The following is a 24,679-nucleotide window of genomic DNA, read 5'->3' on the forward strand; positions in this document are numbered from 1 at the left end:
GGAAGCCAAACAAAAACTCTGCTATTCCCTAAGGGGAGCTGGGTATGTATACAGATTTGAGAGTCAGTGAGACAAATCATCCACCAGGCACACCATCCACCAGGCTGTCTCTTCCTTTGAGAACGCACGCATAGGTGGTCTTGAGGACAAAAGGAGATTGAGGAAGAATCGCACTGCTACAGCACCAACCCCAAATCAGACTTTTCCCTGCAGCCACTGTGGCCGGATCTGCCTGTCCCGCATTGGTCTTGTCAGCCACCAGCGAACCTGCAGCAGACGTGGACTACTGCACCCTTCTTAAATCTTCGTTCGCGAAGTCAAGCCGAGAGAGAGAGAGAAATTAGGCCATATAATGCAGAGGAAAATATATTTTAAAAAGTATTAAATTGTCGGTGGTTGGGATGTTGGACTGCATTCTAGGAGAGACACAGGGGTGTGTGGTTCATGCTACCCTGAAAATCAGACATCTTCTCCAGGAGAACCGATCTCTGTAGTCTGCAGATCTCTAGGCCCCACCTGGAGACTAGCAACCTTGACCCGAGATGTGGTGAGCTGTGGGCAGTCAGAGTAGGCAATGCTGACCAAGGGCTTACTCCATACAAATCAGCTTCATGTGACACAGTTTAAACCAAGGATTTATACTTCACCCCATGCTCAGTCATGTCCATTCCAAGAACCGCTTCAACCATCCAGCCCTCAGTGGAGTAAGAAATTGTACTTTTTCCCTCCCTGTTCCACATATTCTTAAGGGAAAAGGGGTCTGATGTCAAATTAATTTGATTATTGAAAACCATTTTATGCCACATGTCTCCAACTAAAATAATTTGAAACACTTCCAAAGATAAAAGAGTTCAGTTGAGATTTGAAAAGGGTAGTTAAAAAAATCACACACAAAAACAATAATCAGCAACTGCCACCATCCAACAAAAAAAACAAAAACAGAGTACCTCTGAAGCAGCTTTAGCATGATGAAATGCCCCTGTGAAGGGAGGGGTGGGGGAGAACATCTTCAGCATAAACATACCTGATGAAACTAGGGTTACCAAGTCCCTCTGCCGCTGTGGCGGGGGACTCTTCTATGGTTACATAGTTTTACTGTTAATCTTAGAGTACTCCTGGCATGACGTGACTGGCGTGATGGTGTAACTTCCAGGTGATGTCATCTTATGTTCTTGCCTTCCTCTGGTTAGAGGGCAGAGTTCTCCAAGAATTATCACTGGTCTCCAGATAGAAATTGGGTCCTCTGGAGACAGCTGCAAGTGTAGTGGGCAAACTCTGTGGTATGCCAAAAGGTCTAGATTCTACAAGAAAGGGCAGCCACCCTCCTGGTACTACCTCTAAATCTACAGGAATTTCTCAAGTGAGGTGACAACTTTATGAGACTTGAAAAACTGGAAAAACACTTGGGAGCAAAACCAGTGGTATCTGAAATAGTAGCACTTATTGAAACCACGAGAGGGCACCATTGATCTTGAAAACACTGAGGCTCACATGATTGCTATTGTGGACTCAGGTAGAGGAGACAGACAACTCAATTTGCACCATGATCAGGATTCCCCATTCAACTGTTCATGGTGAGATCTTCTTACAAATATTTTTTGGGGAAGAGTATATAAGTGCCCAGCTGCAATGCTTTGGTGCATTCAACAAGCAGGGACATCTGGAAAATACTGGTATCCTGCAAAAAAAAAAAAAATGTTCCTTGAGGGGTGGGGGAGCCATTTTGATCTCCTATAAAACTAAGTTTTAAAAATGGACTGTTCCTGGGTTCCTTTTATTATTGGCCTGTTTTAATATACTTGCTTGGACAGAATGTTGTGGTAGGTATGCATGGTCACCTGGGAGCAAAGAGGGTTCTAGACACGGGAGTCAATCTCAATTTCTAGTATGCAGTGATCATAGGAATACACTGTGGTAGTTATTCTCTGTTCTGTGATACTAAGCTGCAGACTGCAATGACTTATCCCTGCTTCATATTGAATCTCATCCTTCCAAATCTAGAACTGAAACAAAATGTCAAACACCATCCTAAGAGACATATTACTAGCTGCAGGTCAAAGGCAGATGAAAGACCTGCCTTTAAGGGGCCAGGTTGAAGCATCGCTTGCAAAAGGCACATCCTGTCATTGAGCCTGCCTCTGATCAAAAGGACCTATCAAGTCTGAGCTGATCACATGACAGTGCTGCACCTCCCCACACAGGGTGTATATCAAGGCCCATGAATGGCCCACCTTCCAGTCTGGGTCTTTTGTTTCTTTTTTTCTCTTTTAGCCCCCCCCCCCCCCCCCAATCTTCTCGCCATGGTTTGGCTTCCCCTTCTCAGCCTTCTGGTGATGTGGTGCACAGGTGAGAGCAGGTGAAATGCACACTGCAGTTATCATTAAGTACGACAAGCAAGTGGTATGAGCCAGATTCTGTGATATCCTTTCTTCCAGGTTCCGACTCTCAGTTTGCTCTGTCTCAGCCACCCTCAGCATCTGTGCCAATGGGGAGCACAGCCAAACTCTCCTGCATTATGGCCAGTGGGTACAGCATCAGTAGCTACTACATGGACTGGTACCAGCAGAAACCAGGGAATCCCCCAAAATACCTCTTACGCTACTATTCAGAGTCCAACCAGCAGCAAGGCTCCGGGGTGCCCTCTCGTTTCTCTGCTTCCAAAGACACATCCAGAAACACCTTCTACTTAGGTATCATGGGAGTGCAGGCAGAAGACGAGGCTGAATATTACTGCGATACTTATCATGGCAGTGGGAGTAGCTTTCAGTAACCACAATGATTCAGTCAAATTCAGAACTAAGGCAAAAACTGTGTTTGGTTCAGAGCAGCTGAGCTTCAAGCTTGAGCAGCTGATCAGTCGTCTGCTAGGCTGATGCTTTAGTTTCATCTTAGTTGTGTTGCCCCAGAGTTGACTGATCCTCTCACAGACTCGGCTTGCCTTTTGTGTGGGATCTTTTCCCAGTCTTTATGGCCCTGAATGAAGACAGACTTCTATAATGTGTTAGCAGCTGTGATCATAGAATTCAGTGCATTCCCAGCAGTTGATACAAAATGCCAGGATAGGATCTGATTTTGCTAGTGTGAACCAAATCCTCATCTGCCAAACAGCCCCTAGGATGGGAAAAAAAATATCCAACCCGATCCCATGCCAAATTTGTCTTGACTAAAATAGCTTCCTTATGAGACAGGTCTGAAGCATCCCAAACCAAGGATGGTACAGGTGTACAGATTGTACAGATTGAAACATCGTTTAGGAAGAGCAACTCATCTTGCTTTTTAAGTATCCATGAGATCATAAGGGCCAATCAGATTTCAGCTGAACAAGATGAAGCTGCTCCGCCTCCCAAAACTTGGTGAATATAATGGGTCGTGTCTGGACCAGCTTCCAATTTGGGGACTTTTGTTTCCTTTCCTTGTTAGAATATCAAACCTCTCCAACATGTTTTGGGCTTCCATCATTAGCCTTCTAGTGGTGTGGTGCACAGGTGAGAGCTGGTCAAAGTTACTGCTAAGGTGAGTGAAGATGCTGATAAAAGTGAGCCTGACAACTTCTGCCTTATTTTTTCCCCCAGGGTCATCCTCTCAGCCTGTTGTGTCTCAGCCACCATCAGCATCAGTCTCACCAGGGAACACAGTGAAACTCTCCTGCACTGGGGTCAGTGGCCATACTGTCTATTGGTACCAGCAGAAGCCAGGGAATCCCCCAAGATACCTCTTATATTATTATTCAGATTCCATCAAGGGCCAGGGCTCCGGAGTCCCCTCTCGTTTCTCTGGGTCCAAAGATGCATCGGGTAACACCGGCTATTTAACCATCTCTGGAGCCTTGGCAGAAGACGAGGGTAATTATTTCTGTGCTCGAGAGCATGGCAGTGGTAGCAGCTGGCAGTGAGCACAGTGATACAGTCAAATGGGGAACTGAGACAAAATCTTCCCCCCGCACTTGGCTTGAAACAGCCACACTTTGCAAGAAGTAGCTCTGGGCTTCAGGGGCTGAGGCTGATGCTTCTCAGCCACAAATTCTTTAGGTGCCTCTTTGGCAAGTGTGCCTCTTTCAGCCCAGGCTCCCTATCTGGAAATGGGGCTCACAACACTGACCCTACTTCCAGACTACCCGTATTTAGGTTAGCCTGGGTTTTATTACATTAATGTAAATTGCTTTTCAGTGTCTTCAAGCTATTCTGCCAACTTATAACTGTAGGTCACAATTAAATGCAATATTTGCATCAACCCCACCTTGGCTGCAAACATGATCAGTTTTCTCTCCAGTCCTGTTAATCTTAGACAGCTCGTTGGGAGTGCCAAGGAAGGCTAAGTCTCATCCCCAGGACTATTTTGAGCAGGAGTGCACAGGAACGCAGTTCCAGCTGGCTTGGCATCTGGGGGTGTGACCTAATATGCAAATTAGTTCCTGCTAGGCCTTTTCTACAAAAAAAGGTCCTGTGTGAAACAATGGTGATATCTGGGGATATGGCCTAATATGCAAATGAGTTCCTGCTGGGCTTTCTCTATGAAAAAAGCCCTGCTCATCCCCTCTCCAATCTCTCACTCCATGGTAGATGCTGATCTACACTATGAGCACCCATCTGTGACCTTCCCTTGGCACTTTTGGAAGTGAATCTTCATCCTTAAAAGCCTCAAAGTACGTGCCATTGACCAGCAGTATTCCTGCTCACCTCAATTATCGGCTAATTAATTAAGTGATCAGACCATTTTCTTTCTTTCTTTTTCAAAACCAGGTGTTTATTCACTGAATAGGACAGTGAGATCCAGTGATATGGGATGACAAGAAAAAAAATGTGTGCACTTAGGGAATGGGTGAAGGTCATCTTAGATAGTCATAGGGTAATAGCAAGGGTCATTTTGTAGAAAAATAGGTGGTGGAGCTCATCCAGGGATTGTTATGCAGCTGCACCTACTATTCAATTGGCAAGGTGGGAAGGAGGAAGTGGAACTCTCAGAAAGGTCCAGGAGCTGTGTTCCTGTGAGCTCCCACTGAATCTGAGGTCTGGCTAATAGTATCAGAGGAATGAAGAAAATATGGAAGAACATGGAGGGAGAGAGAAGACTTTTCATGGACAACAATAACAATTTAAATAAAATACCAAAGAAAGATGGAGACCACATAGAAGGCAAAAGAGAGGAATAATAATCCTAGTGACAAGCAGAAGATAAGACCATTTTCTAACACCACAGCCTTAGCACAGTGTGAAGAAAGCCCCCCCCCCCCCAAGAGAGATTTCCTACTCAATTCAATGCAAGGAGATCCAGAACAGATGTTCTGGGCCCTTGTTCACTGGCAGAAAAGCTGCTTGGATCCCTTCCATGCTAGACTTTAAACTCAAAGCCTGCTAATAATACAAGGAAATGGCTCAGGATTTGGGAAGTCAAATAATCAGTAAGCATCTTATGATACTTCTCACATGATTGGTTCTAATGCATAAATGATACAAGTCTAATGCATATATTTCACTAATCAGGAACCAAAAGGTAGAGCAGCTAAAACATGAAATAAAATGCAACTAATTATTACACAGTGCACAAAAACTCCAGATTAAAAACAACATACATAGAATGCAATTAAAAGAACATAGTATATAACAACGTCTTAGTTGCACATGCAATAACTACTGGAGCTCAATAATGGTTACACATATATAATAACCACAGAACCAGAAAGGAATTAAATGGTGCTGTTGGGACAAATGAAAAACCTTTTAGTACAGAAAGTTCAATTGGTGTGAGTGCCACCTTAGACTGACTATCTGGGAGTTATTATTATTTGTTTATTTATATTCTGTCCATTCCCCCGTAGCGGCTCAGAGTGGAGTACAACATAAATAATAAAATCACAATAAAATCACAACAACAACGTAGTACAAAATGCAATTCTTTTCTTCTTGTTCTGGGAGGTTTTTTTCCTTGTTGTAGGGTCTGGCTTCTTGACCTCTGTATCTCTTCCCTGATCTCAGTTCTCAATCCAAAGCTTAGAAATTCTCCTCCTTCATTATAGAGTGGTTAAAGTTGTTATGTGGCAGTTGTGTCAAATGAATGAAAGTTCTATCTTCCGATGTGGTTGTCTTATCTATGTCAGAACCAGTGTCCAGAGTGGTATCAAAGGACAAAGACTTCTTAGTACCAGTACCTTGAAATGGTGCCCAATTATAAACCCTGTTTTCATCATAATCATTTTTGTCCCTCTAGAATTTTTTAAGTTTAATCTTTCAGTTCTGCAAATTGTTTTTGAATTTCTCTATCCAAGTGGCTGTATAGTTATCATTTAAAGGAGGTTTTTAAAATGTTTTTCTTCAGTTGTTTGATATCTATCTTGAGCTTTCAACCATCGCTGCCTGCGTTAACAATGTCATCAAGTCCATGGAGCATTTATATAGGATTGTGAACCATCTGTCCCTAAATTTACCATTATGGGGGAACATCCCTGGAACTTGTTCAATATGTAGCCCCCTTGCTATAATTTTATTCCTACAATAATCGCTTAGAGCCCCTGCATGATGGGTATATTTTATTAGAAGTCACAACAGCTGGTTCAGTTTAGCTTAGGTTGAGGGACAATCCAAAGGCCCAGCCTGCCTCCTTTCCTTTCCTTTCCTTTCCTTTCCTTTCCTTTCCTTTCCTTTCCTTTCCTTTCCTTTCCTTTCCTTTCCTTTCCTTTCCTTTCCTTTCCTTTCCTTTCCTCTCCTTCCTTCCTTCCTTCCTTCCTTCCTTCCTTCCTTCCTTCCTTCCTTCCTTCCTTCCTTCCTTCCTTCCTTCCTTCCTTCCTTCCTCTCATTTATCATAAATGCATTACACTGCCTGGCCCAAAATGATACAAAATGGATGCTAGCCATAGACAAGACTGGACATGTAGTTTAGAAGTGTAAGAGTGCATAATTTAGGAGAATGATTCTCCCGAGAACCTATTGATTCACCTTGAACCTTGAACTAATCTCATCAGTGCTCAGCCTCACTTCTCTGCACCCACTTATCCTAATTAACCAACACAATCCAAAGGGACAATCCAAAGGCCCAGCCTGCCTGCCTCCTTTCCTTTCCTTTCCTTTCCTTTCCTTTCCTTTCCTTTCCTTTCCTTTCCTTTCCTTTCCTTTCCTTTCCTTTCCTTTCCTTTCCTTTCCTTTCCTTTCCTCTCCTTCCTTTCTTCCTTCCTTCCTTCCTTCCTTCCTTCCTTCCTTCCTTCCTTCCTTCCTTCCTTCCTTCCTTCCTTCCTTCCTTCCTTCCTCTCATTTATCATAAATGCATTACACTGCCTGGCCCAAAATGATACAAAATGGATGCTAGCCATAGACAAGACTGGACATGTAGTTTAGAAGTGTAAGAGTGCATAATTTAGGAGAATGATTCTCCCGAGAACCTATTGATTCACCTTGAACTAATCTCATCAGTGCTCAGCCTCACTTCTCTGCACCCACTTATCCTAATTAACCAACACTTAATTTTATTGACCAAACCTGGTAGCTTTTTCCAACCAGTAAAGGGTCATCAAGCACCATTTACACTTATAGCCCACCTCAGAAAATCTCATCAAGCTTCTCCCAAATCATTGTACCCCTGCAAAAAACTCATCAAGTTACTGTTTGAGGGGCAAATACATTAGCTTGCCCTATATCTAGAGTCTGTAACCATCAAAGCATTTTGCCCTATATCTAGAGTCTGTAACCACCAAAGTTGCATGTGTGTTCTTAGATCCATACATGCACCCTCAATCCATTGGGCCTTCTCTCCTCATTGTGAAACACTGGTTGTTTTGTTGCTGCTTCCATGGGCCTCTTTCTTTGAGCTTGGTAATTATAAACTTTGACAAAATTATCCTGTTTCCTCCTTGATTTCCTCTTAGATAGCCTTGTACAAGTTTTCAGTGTGTTTGTGTGTTTTATTATTTTATACTCTTTTAATAAAAACCTCTCTGTTGAACATCAGCCTGATTTATTATAAGAGTTCTCTTAAAGGTAAAATCTCCATAAACATCCCCAAGAATCCCAGTTACCTCCTCTCAATTGTCTCCTTATTTCCCCCAATTAACTATTGCCTATTTAGGTAATAGGGTGATCTTGAGCTAATTATTCTGTCTCTCAACCTGTAACAAGTTGTGTGTGTGTGTGTGTGTGTGTGTGTGTGTGTGTGTGTGTAAAATGGAGGAGATGAGATGTTGTAAGCCACCTTGGGTACCCATTGGGGAGAAAAATGCCATAAGTCACATGATAAAAAAGCAAGTGAACCCTATTGAGCCATGTGACTCTCAGCTGAAGTAGCAGATTTGAGTATTTCTTCTGATTTCAGTGTATTCTTATGGAGTCTAATGTATAATCTCTGCAGTCTTGAGAATGCATACCAATTATGATGGTTTATTTAATTTTTAATTATTTAAGATTTCCTTCCTTCAATCTTTTGTTTCACAATTCTTCAGTTAAATTTTGCTGAGGTGCTTCTGAAACAAAAAGCCCAAATAAAATTGTAAAACAATCACATTAACTTCCAAGCAAAAGGCTTCTGTGAACATCTACATTCCAAGAAGAAAGGAGATGGAAGTTCAAGTTTTGAATTCTGGGAGTAGTCTAAAAACTCATCTTGGACCTTGACTTTCTGTTATTCAACATGGGGGTGGAGCAAAAAAAGCGAGGGCACGTCTATTTGAAAGGAAATGATTTGCATGGAGAGGCCCTTAAATAGGGTCCATAATGACAAAACAAAGATCAGGAAGTCTTGAACCAGAAACTTCTGTCCCTCAGGAGACTAAACTCAGCTGTGTTTTACATCATGCTCTGGGTCATACTTCTCTACATGCTCCTTGCTTATCAACATGGGGGTGGAGCAAAAAAAGCGAGGGCACATCTACTTGAAAGGAAATGATTTGCATGGAGAGGCCCTTAAATAGGGTCCATAATGACAAAACAAAGATCAGGAAGTCTTGAACCAGAAACTTCTGTCCCTCAGGAGACTAAACACAGCTGTGTTTTACATCATGCTCTGGGTCATACTTCTCTACATGCTCCTTGCTTATTGCTCAGGTAACAGTGGAAACAGGCTTTTTTCCTGTGTTGTAAAGAACAGCACTAGTTGCCATTTCAACAGACACGCCTTCTTCTCTTTGCAGGTTCCGTGGCTGAATATGTGCTGACTCAACCCTCAACAGTGTCTGTGTCTCTGGAACAAAATGCCCAAGTCACTTGTTCAGGGAACAACATTGGGAGCAAAAATGTGTACTGGTACCAGCAGAAACCCAGCATGCCCCCAGTCCTCATCATATATTCTAGTACTAGTAGACTCTCGGGGATCTCAGACTGATTCTCTGGCTCCAACTCTGGCAACACAGCCAGGCTAACCATTGCCAGGGCCCAAGCAGAGGGCGAGGCTGATTACTACTGTAAAGTGTGGGGCAGTGGTGCTGCTCACAGTGATACCGAGGGGGGAGTGAGACAAAAACCTCCAGCTCTGAAAGGCTGCTGCTTGCTCTTCTGTATACCACAGAAGAAAACGGGCGATTCCCTGCATAGAAGTAGAATACCAAAAAGAAACACTGTGAAATACTGCTTACTACTTAGCCTGAATATTTATCACAAAGGTTACTTAAAAAGTCCACAGTTCATCACAAACATCCACAATAAGGACTCATCAATCAGAATGTGATTGCAGGCACAATAAACATGCAGGGGAGTCCACAGAATGACTCTTGAAAGACTTGCTCACGCTGGCATTCCTTAAAGGTGCCACAAAGAATTTTACAGAATCCTTAAAGCAAATATTTCACAAATCAGTCCACCAACATGGCATTGATGTGTGAGAAGAAAAGTAAATTCATATGAAGCCAGTCCATGTAAAACCGGTGTGATACGTTTTGTTGTCTTTGTCAAGACTTGTGGCTTAAAGTGGAACCGACCCTTCCTGTCAATTCCATACAGGACACAAGCTCATTAGGGTTTGTAGAATCTTTCGGGCTCAAGTGCCATGTTCTACTGGAGAAAGTTTTCTTTCCAGACGTTTCGTTCTCAGCTGCGGAGAACATCCTCAGTGGCGTTGCAGCCGGAGCAGGCGCTCTGACCTTCTTGGCTGCTGTGCATTGAGTGGGGCCAGGGCTGCTGGAGAGCTGCTATTTCTAGGCTGGAGGGGGTGTGGTGAAAGGGCAATTGGTTTGTGGATGTGCCCATTGTTTGGTGCGGCTTCCTGGAAGGGTAGTGATAAGGAAACTGGCTGTTGAATGTGACCATTGTTCTGTGTTAATTGCTGGGAGGGTTGGAAGGGGTGTGAAGATAAGGAAGATGGTTGTTGACTGTGCTGATTGTTCTGTGGAATGTACTGGTTGTTCTGTGACTTTCTGCAATTTATAGTCTGTAGGGTGTTTTGCATTCTTTGTATAAACGGCTCATTCTTTGTATAAACAGGTTCTCTAAGGACCATTTCAGCTTCGGAGAGAAAGAAAGGACAGGAGCCTCTGCTTCTGATGAAAATATTTATTCTGAATGATATATAAAGTAGACTTTCTGTTGCCAGGTCTCCTCCTCAGTGGGTTTTTCTTGGGCAGCTGCAGCGTTGTTGAGGCCGCTGGTTGATGTTCGCGAGAACACTTTGGAAAGCACATTGGAGAATTTCTCAAACTTGGAAGATTGTGGGTGAGGGAGGACTGAGTCTGCCTGATCTTCTGGGAATATAAACAGAGGCCTTAGAGTGGATTTCCATACAGCAGCGGCTTAAGTAGCTGGCTTACTTATACATTTTAAAAGGTCAGCCCTATCATATCCTGCAGTCAAGGCTCAACAATATAAATAAGACCATCTAAAAGAGGAACATATTCAAACAACTCATGCAAATCTCAGTTGCAAATGGCCAGTGCCCACAAATAAGACTTTGAAATAAAACTGGACCAGCAAAACCTCTCCAAAAGTCTAATCTTGCAGCCCCCCCCCTTTTTTTGGTAGCGGGAACGCCTCTGCATATTAGGCCACACACCCCTGATGTAGCCAGTCCTCTATGAGCTTACAGTAGGTACTGTACTAAAAGCCCAGTATGCTCTTGGAGGATTGGCTACACCAGAGGGGTGTGGCCTAATATGCAAATGAGTTTCTGCTACCAAAAAAGAGAAAGCCCTGGGTATCTCCGGTTTGGCTACCCAGAAAAACAGCAATGCAGAGTGAGAGGGAATTCAGATTGAGTCATGGTCCTAAAACAGGATGGTTTTTAATTTTACCCCCACCACCACCTTTGCACTGTTTTCTTGATTAAAATTTCCCCCTTGTCTTTGCAGACAGGGTTACTCCAGAGTAATTAATATTATCCAGGCTGTTCCTCACCCATAAGGAAGAAAACAACACAGATGGCATCTTGCTTATATTAAAAGAATAGATACCCACAAGTTACAACTGTTTAGATAGGAGCGGATCACAAGACATACCTCCTTCCTTCTTTTCTGGTAAAGACTCATGAACATTTTGGTCTTGATAAACAGAGGTGATCTGTAGAAGAATGAAAAGTCACAAAATGCACAAACTGCCTTATAAACAGGGCTTTTTTTGAACAGGAACGCAGTTTCGGCTGGCTTGGCTTCAAGAGGTGTGGCCTAATATGCAAATGAGTTCCTGCTGGGCTTTTTATTGAAAAAGCACTATGTGAAACAATGGTGCTGTCAGGGGGTGTGGCCTAATATGCAAATTAGAATCTGCTGGGCTTTTTCTATTAAAAAACCCTGCTTACAAAGAATCAGAATTATAGTCTTGGCAACATAAGACAGGCCAAGTTGGAGTGAACAAAAGAGGAAGTCCAAGCCAGAGTGGGAGACCAGATGCCTCAGGAAAGACCATAAAAATGGCACAAAGATCCCCCCCTTGTCCTATTTACTGCCCTCCAGTAACCAGCATTGACTCTAAACATGGGAGAATGTATACTAACCAGGGCTTTTTTGGTAGAAAAAGCCCAGCAGGAACTCATTTGCATATTAGGGCAACTCCCCTGACACCACTATTGTTTTTCACAGGGCTTTTTGTAGAAAAAGCCCAGCAGGGGCTTATTTGCATATTAGGCCACACCCCTGGTGCCAAGTCAGCCAGAACTGCGTTCCTGTGCATTCCTGCTCAAAAAACGCCGATACCAACCAATAGTTTGTGGCCAATTTCAGTTCCTCTGTTCTACATAAATGTGAAATGAACCCTTGAGAACATCACTGCTCCCTTGTTTACAGTAATGGAAGCAACTCTACCCCTTGACTGGCTACCCAGAGACTTAAAGCTCTGCAGCTTTGAGAAATCATTCCTGGAAGTAAAAATCACTCCACTTTTAACTCAGAACTTGACAATTTCTGATTCTGAAACATTGCCCATTCCAGGGCTTTTTTGTAGCAGGAACTCCTTTGCATATTAAGCTACAACCCTCTGATGCAGCCAATCCTCCAAGAGCTTACAGAAGGCCCTGTAAGAAGAGCCCTGTAAGCTCTTGGAGGATTGACTACATCAGGGGGGTGCAGCCTAATATACAAAAGAGTTCCTGCTACAAAAAAAGCCCTGGATAGAACTATTATTAACATTGTTCATACACAATGGATATAGGGTTGCCAATCCCCAGGTGGGGGCAGGGGATCCCCCGGTTTGGGGACCCTTCCTCAGCTTCAGAGTCGTCAGAAAGCGGGGGGAGGGGAGGGAAATGTCTGCTGGGAACTCTATTATTCCCTATGGAGATTTATTTCCATAGAAAATCATGGAGAATTGATCTGCAGGTATCTGGGACTCTGGGGGGCTGTTTTTTGGGGTAGAGGCACCAAATTTTCAGTATAGCATCTAGTGCCTCTCCCCAAAATACCCCCCAAGTTTCAAAACGATTGGACCAGGGGGTCCAATTCCACGAGCCCCAAAAGAAGGTGCCCCTATCCTTCATTATTTCCTATGGAAGGAAGGAATTGAAAAGGTGTGCTGTCCCTTTAAATGTGATGGCCAGAACTCCCTTTGGAGTTCAATTATGCTTGTCACAGCCTTGATCTTGGCTCCACCCCTAATGTATCCTGGCTCCACCCCCAAAGTCTCCTGGCTCCACCCCCAAAGTCCCCAGATATTTCTTGAATTGGACTTGGCAACCCTAACTGGATAACCTCCACACAAGGTTTTAGGTTGTTTCTTCACTCTCAAGTCCACCTACCTGTCTACTCTATAATGTCAGCTCTATAATAATAGAGAACAGTTGCCCTATAGTTGAACATCTTCCTGCCAGCCTCTGTTTGGGAAGACAGCTGGCAATCTAAAGCACATTTTCTTAAGCATCAGCATGGGGGAGATGGCTGGACTCGTTCCTTGCACCCATTTTCTGGGGTACTGCTATGTACAGCAATATCTATTTACCTCAAGCGGCGCTGGAGTTTCTTCTGTGTCACGGAAAAGGTGCGGGTCCACTACAGCTGAGGGAAAAAAACAGGAGAGAAAAGATTACACTGTTAACTGAGGCCAGAACATCCAAAAGGGACTTTGCTGCCTCATTCTTTTCAATGGCAGGGTGACAGGGCAGGGTACAGAAGCAACTCTTTGCTCCATTGTCCACACGGACCTCCCTTCGCCAATAAGACCCATGCATCCATCCCTGCACAGTTTCTGGACTCCAGAGTGGGCTGCTTCTCTTGAACACAGCATCAAAAAAGCAACTAAAACAAACACACACTGCTGAGATGGCACCAAACCTTTTTCCAATGACTCCTCTTCAGAGTTCCTGGGGAAAGGAAAGGGAAAGATTAAAATAGGGCCCTTTCCTGCATCCCACTTTCCCCTTTCCCCTGATGCTCTTTTCAGTGCCCTTTTAATCTTTCTTGTCTTAATTCAGTCAGCAAGCAGGAACAGACACTAGGGCTTTTTTTCCTAGCAGGAACTCCTTTGCATATTAGGCCACCCCCCCATGTAGCCAATTCTCCTGCAGCTTACAATAGGCCCTGTACTAAGAGTTCTATAAGCTCTTGAAGGACTGGCTACATCAGGGGTGTGTGGCCTAATATGCAAAGGAGTTCCTGCTACAAAAAAAAAGCCCTGAACACCAAAGCTCTAGCCTTGAGGGTGACTCTTCCGATGACTGAGCCAGTTGGTGCTCCCAAGTAGGGATAGTTTCAGCACAATGCACCATATCAGATCCACAGGGTAAGTCTTCTATGGCTACTTTTTAAATCCTGCATCTGCGGAATTAACCTTGCGGGCGTGGCCCTGGAGCCACTGCTTATGGCAGTGCCTCTCTGTATGCTCCCATTGGTGGTTCTGCCATGTCCCCCTCACTCTGTAATGATCAATAGGGAACCACTCAAGGGGTGCATTACTCATGAAGAGCAGCAAGTGCTACAATCCCTTAAAGCAGGCTGGCTTGATAGGAACACGCCCCAGAATAAATGATGCAATCTGGTGCTTACTCTTCTGGGATCACTGAAGGAGGTCCGTCAGCAGTCCAGCTGACTTCTGATTCAGAGGCATCCGCTGCAGCAAGTTCACTTGGAGCCTGGGAAAGGAAGGGCCTCTCTTAGTAGCAGCATTTCAGCAGCTGATGCTTTGGTCATTATGCAAAAGCAAAGGTGCAGAGAGATACTGCATTGGAAACCAGTATCTTTCCCTCCCACCCCCATTTGATGATGATGATGATGCTATTGGATTTAAATCCCGCCCCCCACTCAGAGTCTCAGAGCGGCTCACACTCTCCTTTATCTTCCTCCCCCACAACAAACACCCTGTGAGCTGGGTGGGGCTGAGAGGACTCTCACAGCAGCTACCCTTTCAAGGACAATCTCTGCCAGACCTATGGCTGACCCAAGACCATTCCAGCAGGTGGAAGTGGAGGAGTGGGGAATCAAACCCAGTTCTCCCAGATAAGAGTCCACACACTTAACGACTACACTAAACTGGCTCTTCTTTAGTGTTAACCCTGTCATAGTCCATATTCCCCGAAATAAAGTTGTATAAATGATCAGGGAAACAACGAAACAATATATATTTAAATCAATCAAACATCTGATGGGCTCTGTACATATCAAAAATATAACTGGTTACAATATTCCTTTGAAACTGGAGTTAATCTTATTGGATCTTTGGGCAGGGGTATCAAATCCCAAACAATAAATCTTTGATTTCCACATTACTTATTGCAGCAAAAATGGTGATAGCCAGGCCTCAGATTCAGTGGGAGCTCACAGGAGCGCAGCTTCTGAACCTTTCTGAGAATTCCACCTCCTCCTTCTGAGAGTTCCACCTCCTTGTCCATTGAATAGTATGTGCAGCTGCATACCAGTCCCTGGATGAGCTCTACCACCTATTTTTCTACAAAGTGACCGCTGGTGATAGCCAAATATTCGAAATCCCCAGGCCCCCTCCCTTTGAAGCTTTGGTATGCTTTGGAACGTTTATGCTATGGATAAAATTGTGGATAGTTTGACACCCACAACTGGTTCTATCAGTAGCACATCCTCTCTTTATAAGTGGTGACCTTTCCTTGAATCAATTTTCAATCATATTTGCTCAGCATGGTCCTTTATCCCTAGTCGTTATTATGATGTTATTAGTCTTATGTAACTGTTAATTATATGCTTTCTTTAGGCTGGGTCCAGACCAGCATTTTACGCAGGCACAGGGACAGGATGCGGGCGGACCAAGAAAGCATGACCAAACATCATGATAACTTTTTGAGGTGTGACTAGGACAGCCTTTGGACGAGGTGAGTGCGGGAGCAAGACGGGAAGCAGCTGTATGTGTTTGGATGCACTTTTTTTGGTCCACCTGCATCCTGTTCCTGTGCCAGCGTAAAATGCTGGTCTGGACCCAGCCTTATAATTGTTAATCCCAGCAGTTGGAATATCACATTAATTTATTTATATTTATATACTTTAACTCTGTTATTTTTGTAATTGTTATACAACTGTGCTGCTACCTAGTTGGTTATTACAGGGCTTCTTTTGTAGCAGGAACTCCTTTGCATATTAATCTACACCCCCACCCCCTGGCATAGCCAATCCTCCAAGAGTTTACAGGGTTCTTCTTACAGGGCCTACTGTAAGCTCTTGGAGGATTGGCTACATTGTGGGGGCATGGCCTAATATGCAAAGGAGTTCCTGCTACAAAAAAGCCCTGGTTATTGATATTTCTTTCCTGTATTTTCTTAACTCAAAGCAGAAAGAAAGAAAGAAAGAAAGAAAGAAAGAAAGAAAGAAAGAAAGAAAGAAAGAAAGAAAGAAAGAAAGAAAGAAAGAAAGAAAGAAAGAAAGAAAGAAAGAAAGAAATCCAGACTACCTGATCCACCTGGACTTCCTTTGGCTTACCATGTCTGTTTCTGCTCCCTCAGGGTTGAAATGACCTGAGGACATGGAAGTGATCTCAATCTGTGGAAGATCTGCAGGTGGGGATTCCTTCTTTTTCTTGTTTTCTGCCTCAGTGGAGGTACTGGAAAATCTCAAACTTGGGCAACATTTGCTTAGGGAGAGACTCCTCTTCCGGCTGGAGCTGCTGCCAGTCTTGGGCACCGGAGGTTCTTCATCAGCCTTCTGCAGGGGGGTAAGAAGACAAGCATCTCAGAATGGCTCAGAATCAATCTCAGAATCCTGCAGCTGCTCAGTTTCTAGCTGCTGTCCAACTAGAGTTTTCAGGAGGGCTGCTAACCCCCAGCATTACAACTGATCTCCAGACAACAGAGATCAATCACCCTCGAGAAAATGGCTGCTTTGAGAGGTGTACTTTATGGCTTTCGAGCTCTGACATCCAAGATTTCAGGTTTTCACAGCTGGTAACATCATTAGGGTTTGTAGAATCTTTCGGGCTCAAGTGCCGTGTTCTACTGGAGAAAGTTTTTCTTCCAGACGTTTCGTTCTTGGCTGCGGAGAACATCCTCAGTGGCGTTGCAGCCGGAGCAGGCGCTCTGACCTTCTTGGCTGCTGTGCACTCAAGAAGCAGCCAAGAAGGTCAGAGCACCTGCTCCGGCTGCAACGCCACTGAGGATGTTCTCCGCAGTCGAGAACGAAATGTCTGGAAGAAAAACTGACCAAGAAGGTCAGCCAAGAAGGTCAGAGCACCTGCTCCGGCTGCAACGCCACTGAGGATGTTCTCCGCAGTCGAGAACGAAATGTCTGGAAGAAAAACTCTCTGACATCCGTTCCTTCCCCAAACTCTTTCCTCTCAGGCTGCACCCCCAAATCTCCAGAAATTTCCCAACCTGAAGCTGGCAACTTCCAAAGTGTCATGTAACAAAATCAAAAGCTTTAGTGAAGATCTTAACCCTGAGAGCAAATTGCATCAATGGCGGAGTTGAGATTAATGTCAGGGTTGAACGAAACTAAGGTCTCCTAAGCAGTACATTGAAAGTTTGCATAACTGACTAAATGCATGCCCTGATCATATAGGACACATATGTCAGTTGCTCTTTAATGGCATTGAGTGTTTTTTCTGGTCAAGCGCTGGTACAAAAACAGCAGCTCTTAGCCAGAAAGGCACAGGGCTCAAAAAGCCAACGAGATAACTTCAAGCAGAGGCAGCCAACTTCTTCAACCATATCTGAATCCTTTCTGGCCAAGAGTCTGAGAACTGGGATCCACCAACCCTGATGTCACCACCTCTATCCTGCAAGGGGGCTGGGGAAGGATTGTCTCTGTATGCTAAATCAGCAATTGGTCTCCCCAGGGATGCAGAGAGAGGGGGAAACTACCCTGGGGACATACGACATTGAAGTCCCCCCCCCCCGATGTCCTGGTCCATATTAGCTAAGGTCAGCAGATAAAGCCTTCCTCTCTTGATCTTACTCAATCAGACAGAAGACCCATTTTCCCACACTCGTGGTTATGATTGAATTTATCACTCTTAAATACTACACACTAAACCAGGGGTGTCATACTCATTTGTTATGAGACCTTGTTGAGCCAGGCCATGTCAGGCTGGGCCATGTGTGTACCTATAGGTAGCAGAGATAGAAACTTTATAAAGGACACAGACAAACACAGAGGTTTTTTTTAAACTTAAAACATGCTTAAAACATTAGCACTCTGTCTTAAAGGTGTTTTCTTTGTATCTCTCCTATGAAATCCAGGGAAATGGGTAAAGGAAGCTCTGGCTCTTTCCTTCCTTCCCCAGGGGACCAGGATGGGAAAGAGCCTCAGCCAATAGAAGGAAGAGAGACTTGGATCAGTAGCTCTGCTGTGTGATAGAGAGAGCCTGGCAAACCAAGGTCTCCCTCCCCCCTTCCTCCCCAAGGGAGGAGTCTCTGCCAATTAAGAAAGAAGAGGTTTTGCTCTGTAGCTCCTGTGCGATTGAGCAAGCCTTGCAAAGCAAGCTATGATGCAGAAGGAAGCAAGAGAGTGGGAGAAGGAAGCGGATGATAGCCAGTTGCTTGGGATCCTAATAGGAGCCCTCTGGGAGCCTGATTCAGTCCCCAGGCTGCATGTTTGACACCCCTGCACTAAACCATTCAATACATTTTTCATGTCAATATTCGTACTCAGGAGTCGTTTTGTACAAAAATAGGTGGTGGAGCTCATCCAGGGATTGTTATGCAGCTGCACCTACTAGGACAAGAAAGTGGAACACTCAGAAGGAGGAGGTGGAACTCTCAGAAAGGTTCAGGAGCTACACTCCTGTGCACTCCCACTGAATCCAAGGCCTGGATGTACTTAAAAACCGATAGCATTGGGAGTAGGGGTAGAGGAGGAAGACCACCAAGGCTATGTTTGCCCCAGGCTTCCAGAGACCTTCCTGAGGCCCTGGCCTGCCACTGAGTTCCAACTTATTCTCTGCATCCTTCCTGTTTTTTTCTTGTTCCTCCACCTCTTTGTGGCCCTGAAGGTTTCTTCTTGGCTTTCCTAGTCTCACTTCCCCAGCCACCTAACAGCATATCTTTACTGGATTATCTCCTCATTCACCTCTTGAACACACATACACATGAGAATTGAGCGCATGAAACTGCCTTATAGTGAATCAGAGTTTTGGTCCATCAAGTTCACCATTGTCTACTCAGACTGGCAGCAACTATCCAGGGTCTCAGACAGAAGTCTTTCACGTCACCTACTGCCTGGTCCTTTTCTTAATGGGAGGTGCCAGGGATGAAACCTGGGACCCTCTGGATTCCAAGCAGAGGCTCCTCCACTGAACCATAACCCTTCCCCTCATAGCCCTTGACCCTCATTTTCCAGTCTTTTAAATACTTTATTTAGAAAGGGGGGGGGGATAATCTTGCAGGAGCAGCTGATACACTTACAACTTAATTTCATTAGATTAATAACAGAAGTCCATAAGTGACCAAAAAGATAGAGAACAGCTTCCCTTTCTGTAAAACAGTGAGTTTCACATTTATGTAAACTTCTTTAACTTCCTCCATGCACTCCTGCATATCTGGTGCTCTGTTTTACTTCCAATATGGAGCAAAAAATAAGTCTCCCAGTCATGGTCCACTCCCCCACCCCGGCAAAACGGCGGTGTTGAGCAACCGGTATGAAATTGCCAGCTTGCTCCAGAGAGAAACAGAAGCCTGGCGGGGAGCAAGGTTAGTGCGGAATCAGCCCATGAGACACCAAGTACTCCCCTTTCCTAGCCTGACCACTCACCTTGGGAGGTTCCTCCTCTTTAGGTTTTGCTGGAGCAACAGTTGGGACCTCAAAGTAAAGTGAACTTTCAGCTTTCAGAACTTTCTCCTTCTCCTCCTCCTCCTCATTCTCAGAGCTGTCACCCTCTGTTTCATCATTGATGTCATGCGCCATAAGACGGTTCACGAGGTCTTCATTACTTCTCACATCCTTGAGGAGCTCCACTTTGGCAATGTTTGGCTCCATCAGGCATTGAAAGGAGTTTCTGCAAACAACCTGCAATGGATGGTTATCACTCTTCCTAAGTGTTTGGGGGATAATATAGTACTGTATACCAAAGGAGGCTAGTTTTGCCCTTGGGCTCTGGGAAAAGAGCTTACCCTGTTCAATTTTCTGTTAGTCACTAGCTTGAACCTATAATCTGGCCCTGCTGGATCAGATTATGGTAGGTCAATGAAATCTAGCATCCCATTTCCCATATTGGCCAAATGGATGCCCACAAGGGAAATCCAAGGAAAGCAACAGCCTTCCACTGACATTTATTCCATCTTTCCCAGCAATTAGTTGTGGGTAGAACTTAGACCTGGAGATGTTACTGAGATACCATGGTGATTTACCACGCCAAGATTTTTTTGCTTGATGAACTGGCCCACTTCCATTTGAAAATAAAACTCATTCGTAGGATGTACTTGTCTGAGAACAATGAAGTTCTTCTGACTATCACAAGTAGTATCAGACAAGAATCCTGCTCTGAATAAGAGATGCCTTGCTGGATCGGACCAACTTGGGCGCACTGAGTCCCACTTTCTGTTTCCAAAGTGGATGGCCACATCAGGGATGCTTTCAAAGCCCCCATCTCTACTGTTTCGACCTGAAAATCTAGAGTTCAAAAAGGTACAACAGTTGAAGCAACAAATCCGTCAAGATAAATGTGCAAGATAATCCTTTCATCTTGAATAAAACTTTGTTGATCTTAAAGGTGCCACTGGACTTTATTCTGTCGTTTCAGACCAGAGGTGGTCAAACTTGCATAATGTAAGAGCCACATATAATAAACCTCAGATATTTGAGAGCCGCAAGACACGAATGTGGCCAGACTCACTCTAGCCTGCCGGCTCCTGGAATGCTGACCATGTCCCCATCCTATTTGCTGTGCAATTATACACTATGAGAGAAAAAGACAAGCACAAATAGATTGGGGGGGGGGGGGAGAAAGAGAGAGAAAGGTGAAAAGAAAGAAAGAGATACAAAGAAAGCAAATAGATGGGGGAGGGGAAAGAGAGAGAGAAAGAGAAACAAAGAAAGCAAATAGGGGAGAGAGGAAGGAAGGAGAAAAGAGAGAATGGTGGAAAGAAGGCAAATAGTTGAGGGAGGAAGAGGTGGAAAGAAAACACCTTTAGCTTTAAATGTGTTCTCCAAGCCCCCCAAGCCTTGGTGAAGGGATATAAAGAGACAAATGTCTTCTCTAAACCAGCCAATGGGGTGGAGAGGGCTTTGAGAGCTGCACAATATATCTGAAAGAGCCACATGTGGCTCCTGAGCCACAGTCTGTCCACTCTTGCTTCAGACCAACACGGCTACCCACTTGGCTGTAATAAACCTTTGCAAAATCAACCATAGCTGTGCAGCTCCAGAAGCTCATTTGGTTCAGGAAACCTTGCTGGTGGGGCCCTCACAGTGTAGCCCACCATGTCCCCCTAAATTCACTGCATGAGCTCTCTGCTTCCCTTAATCCAAAAATGATTAAGTGATTGCGTTGGTAATGTTCTGCTCTTTACCATTGAGCTCTTGCCCTCAGAGATACCTGGGACTAAACATGAGACATTTGACATGCAAACAAAGTGCTTACATGCTGAGCTTGAAGCCCATTCTGAGTGGTGTCTTACAGGCTCTGCATACAAAGAGTTTATTGTGCTAAAAGGACTCAGTCACTTGTACCAATATAGCTGCTCCTACCTCCCTTGGCCTTACATCCAGGTGCCCAGCAAAATCCAAGGAAGAGCGCCTTTCCTTCCTTTTAGTCTCACGTGGACGCTCAATGTTCTTTAAGACACTCTTACTTGACAAAGATGTTTTTCTTAATTCAGTAAGACTGAGACCAGTCCTCGAGAGGCACTTCTTGTTTAGCTTTTCCAATGGTTCTGTTTTGATGGAGAGTACTGCCAAATGTTTAGAAACGAAATTTGGGTCAACATTTAGTGCCTTATCCCCAAGGTGTGGTACTATTCTGACAGGTATTTCATCTGAGTTGAGCTCATTATCCATTATCATGTCAATAGAAGACATTTCTTCATCAGGTTGCTCATGATGGCTCATCTGAGCGACAACTTTGCTTACAATCCGGTCCAGTTCCAGCGCACTGCGTGTTTCATTTTCCATGTTTTCATGAAATGGGTTGCTGATGCTGTAGCTGGAGATCTCTTCAACGATGATACTCGCAACTTTTTCTGGGAATATCACTTTGGTGTTCCTTACATCATTGTACAGTTCTTGATGGGACCCAGATTTCTCCAGGACATTGCTGAAGACAGAATTCACAACATGGTTGACCGTTTCTTCATAGTCCTGCTCCAAACTTGTCTGGTCCTCAGGCACCAGGTTGATTTTGTTCTTGGACATATGCATCTCCACAGATGTCTTCAGCTGGTCAGCAATATCATTCACCTCTGCTTTAGATAATGATTTGTGCTCAGGTGCTGCAATGTCAGGATGTGCACATAGGATTGTGGACAGGAATCGGCTTAGGATCTCTTCCAAAAAGAACACAGATACCCCCATAGGGATGTCGATGTCCGAGGACGTGCTCTTTTGTTTCATAAGGTCCATGTCACTCAGAAATGTCTGGATGATGTTGCCAGAGTCCAGCCTTATAACAGTAGCAGAATAGGGCAAGTCATCCTCAGACTCAGAACCTGGCTCAAAGCCACCCCTGGAAACTGCCTTCAGCATGTAGCAGGCAAGTCTGTCGACAGTCTCTTCATTCTGGCTCATGAAATCATCAGACAGTGAAGCTTCTGAGCTTGAATATCTTAGAATGCCTGCGCAAACACGGTCAACCACCTCTCCACGAGCTTGTCCATCTTCCGCGTCTAACCCTTCTGCCTCATCACCCTGCTGCCAAACCTTTATAAATGTTTCACTCACCGATGGGGAAGCATGACCTCCTTTAGGCACCCGCAAAACCTTAACTGGGGATTCTGCAAACTCCTTAAATATGGATTTCACTAAATTTTTCAGCAGAGATTCTGAATCAGCCCCCTCTCCCTCTGGCATATCTGCATTTGTTGATGATGAGAGCAGTTTGCTAATTAGTCCATGGAAGATGTCCTTCAAAAAGTCTGATGAACGAACACTAGCTCCATCCTCAGTCGGCAAAAGCTTTGAGTCTGGATCTTCTTCCATGTGTTTTGTACTGTAAGTTTTCTTCTCCAGTCTGCCCACAGTTGAGTCAGGCTCTTCAGTGACATGAGAACCACCGGAAGCCCACAATGGAAATATTCTATGGATGATCTTCAAAAATGTCTCTTCAAAATCAGTACTAGTGGATGTGGAATCTGGTAGGATGGTTTCAACTCTGTCAATGATAGTATCAGCTTGCAATGATGAAAACAAATAAGACGATGTATCTCCAGTAAGCAATGGCTGGAAATGGTACCGAGAGACTTCTTTTATTATTAAAGGGACTAGTCGTTCTGCTAAACTATGACTCTCGTTTTGGAAAGCTTTAAAAATCTCCAACTCTGATTCCGACTTTTCTATTAACTTCTGATAAATGGCGTTGCTTATCTGAATCACTTTCTCAGCAGTTACATGTGGAAAGTACGAGCATTCCTCTGCACACTGAATCATCTTGATGCTAGAGAGTTGAAAGGCAAGCACTAAAGCATTAACTTGTTCTATGATTCTGTCTCTCAGTTTTGCTTCTGATAATTGGCTGTCTTTGGAGTACGTCCGGAAATTTGGGGAAGACAAGATCTGGCAAAAGAAAGCAACAATGATATCCTCTAAAAATGCAGCAGAATGGATGTCAAGGGGACATGGTTCCATTTTTCCCTGCCATTTGGCGAAGTTGCTTTTAGGGGAACTGCTGCCACTTAAAATTGGACCGAGGTGGTAGTTTAGAATTTCTCTTGTAAACACACTGGCAACTCTGAGGATGACTGCATTCTCTTGGCTCAACAGAGAATTCTGGAGTTCATCTTGGGATTCCAGCTTTTGTAATATCTGGTTGTAAATTGAATTTGCAATGTCTTCCTCCATTTCTCGGTCCATGTCTGGAATTTGCTCAGGGATATTTTCCAGCCTGATTTCATGGGCAGAAACCTCTGCAATAACACGGTTCTTCAGGTTTGCAGCCATTTCTGTGAAATTAGCATCTGAGAAATCAACCTGCTGTCCTGTACTCCCTGAAGCAGTGAAAATTTTCTCCAAGAGCTGGCTGATCATGACTTCCAAAACGCTGTAGGGGAAGACAGTCAGATGGTTGCCCGTGCAAGGGGATGCCTCTTCTGAAGTCAAGGACTGCAGGTGATACTTGAACATTTCATTCATAACAAAACAAGCTATTTTAGTGACATAGAAGTTGTTTAAGCTTTCTCGATCCTGCGGCAAGGGTTGCTGAAAGAGAACTTCATGTAGAAGATCGCAATACACAGACTCCACCATGTTTTTCATGGCTTCTTCAGAAACTCTCATTTCTCTTTCATTTCCATATCCACTGATCCAGATGGCCTGTATTAAAACTGTTGCCATAATGTTTTTTTTTATCTGAGCAGTTCTGTTGTAGAACTCAGGTCCAAATGGTATTTCCTGAGCTGAGCATACAGAAGTGTTAGAGGATGATGGGAATATTAGACACAAAAGCCTATCAATTATGGCCTCTAAAGTTTGATGGGAAAGCATAGTCGTATACCGTGCAGGAGGCTTGGCCTTATAGTCATCCTTGCCTACAAATAAATTTTTCTGAATGAAACATTTCATTTCTGTCAAATCTGATGGATGTCCTGAACTTAGCTGATATCCTGCGGAAGGCATTCTAACCTCTGGAGAGAAGCCCAGTTTCTCTTCAGGGACTCCTTGGCTGTTGAACTGAGCTGTGGTAAGTTTTTTAGTAAGTGACTTTGCCAGTCTCACAGCTGTGTTCCCCAGGTCCTCTCCAGAGTCAGTGAG

At 44.2% G+C, this 24,679-nt stretch overlaps 1 gene segment (V, D, J or C); it reads left to right on the forward strand.

The window, feature by feature from the left end:
• Positions 1–2,290: 2,290 nt before the first annotated feature.
• The window catches only part of LOC132579013 (immunoglobulin lambda variable 5-37-like), a 77,970-nt gene continuing 55,581 nt past the window's right edge, over positions 2,291–24,679 (forward strand). The window contains 1 exon segment of the V gene segment in view: positions 2,291–2,346. Coding sequence covers positions 2,301–2,346 — 46 coding nt within the window.

The sequence above is a fragment of the Heteronotia binoei genome, chromosome 11 (assembly GCF_032191835.1).
Source record: "Heteronotia binoei isolate CCM8104 ecotype False Entrance Well chromosome 11, APGP_CSIRO_Hbin_v1, whole genome shotgun sequence".
NCBI classification, from domain to species: domain Eukaryota; kingdom Metazoa; phylum Chordata; class Lepidosauria; order Squamata; family Gekkonidae; genus Heteronotia; species Heteronotia binoei.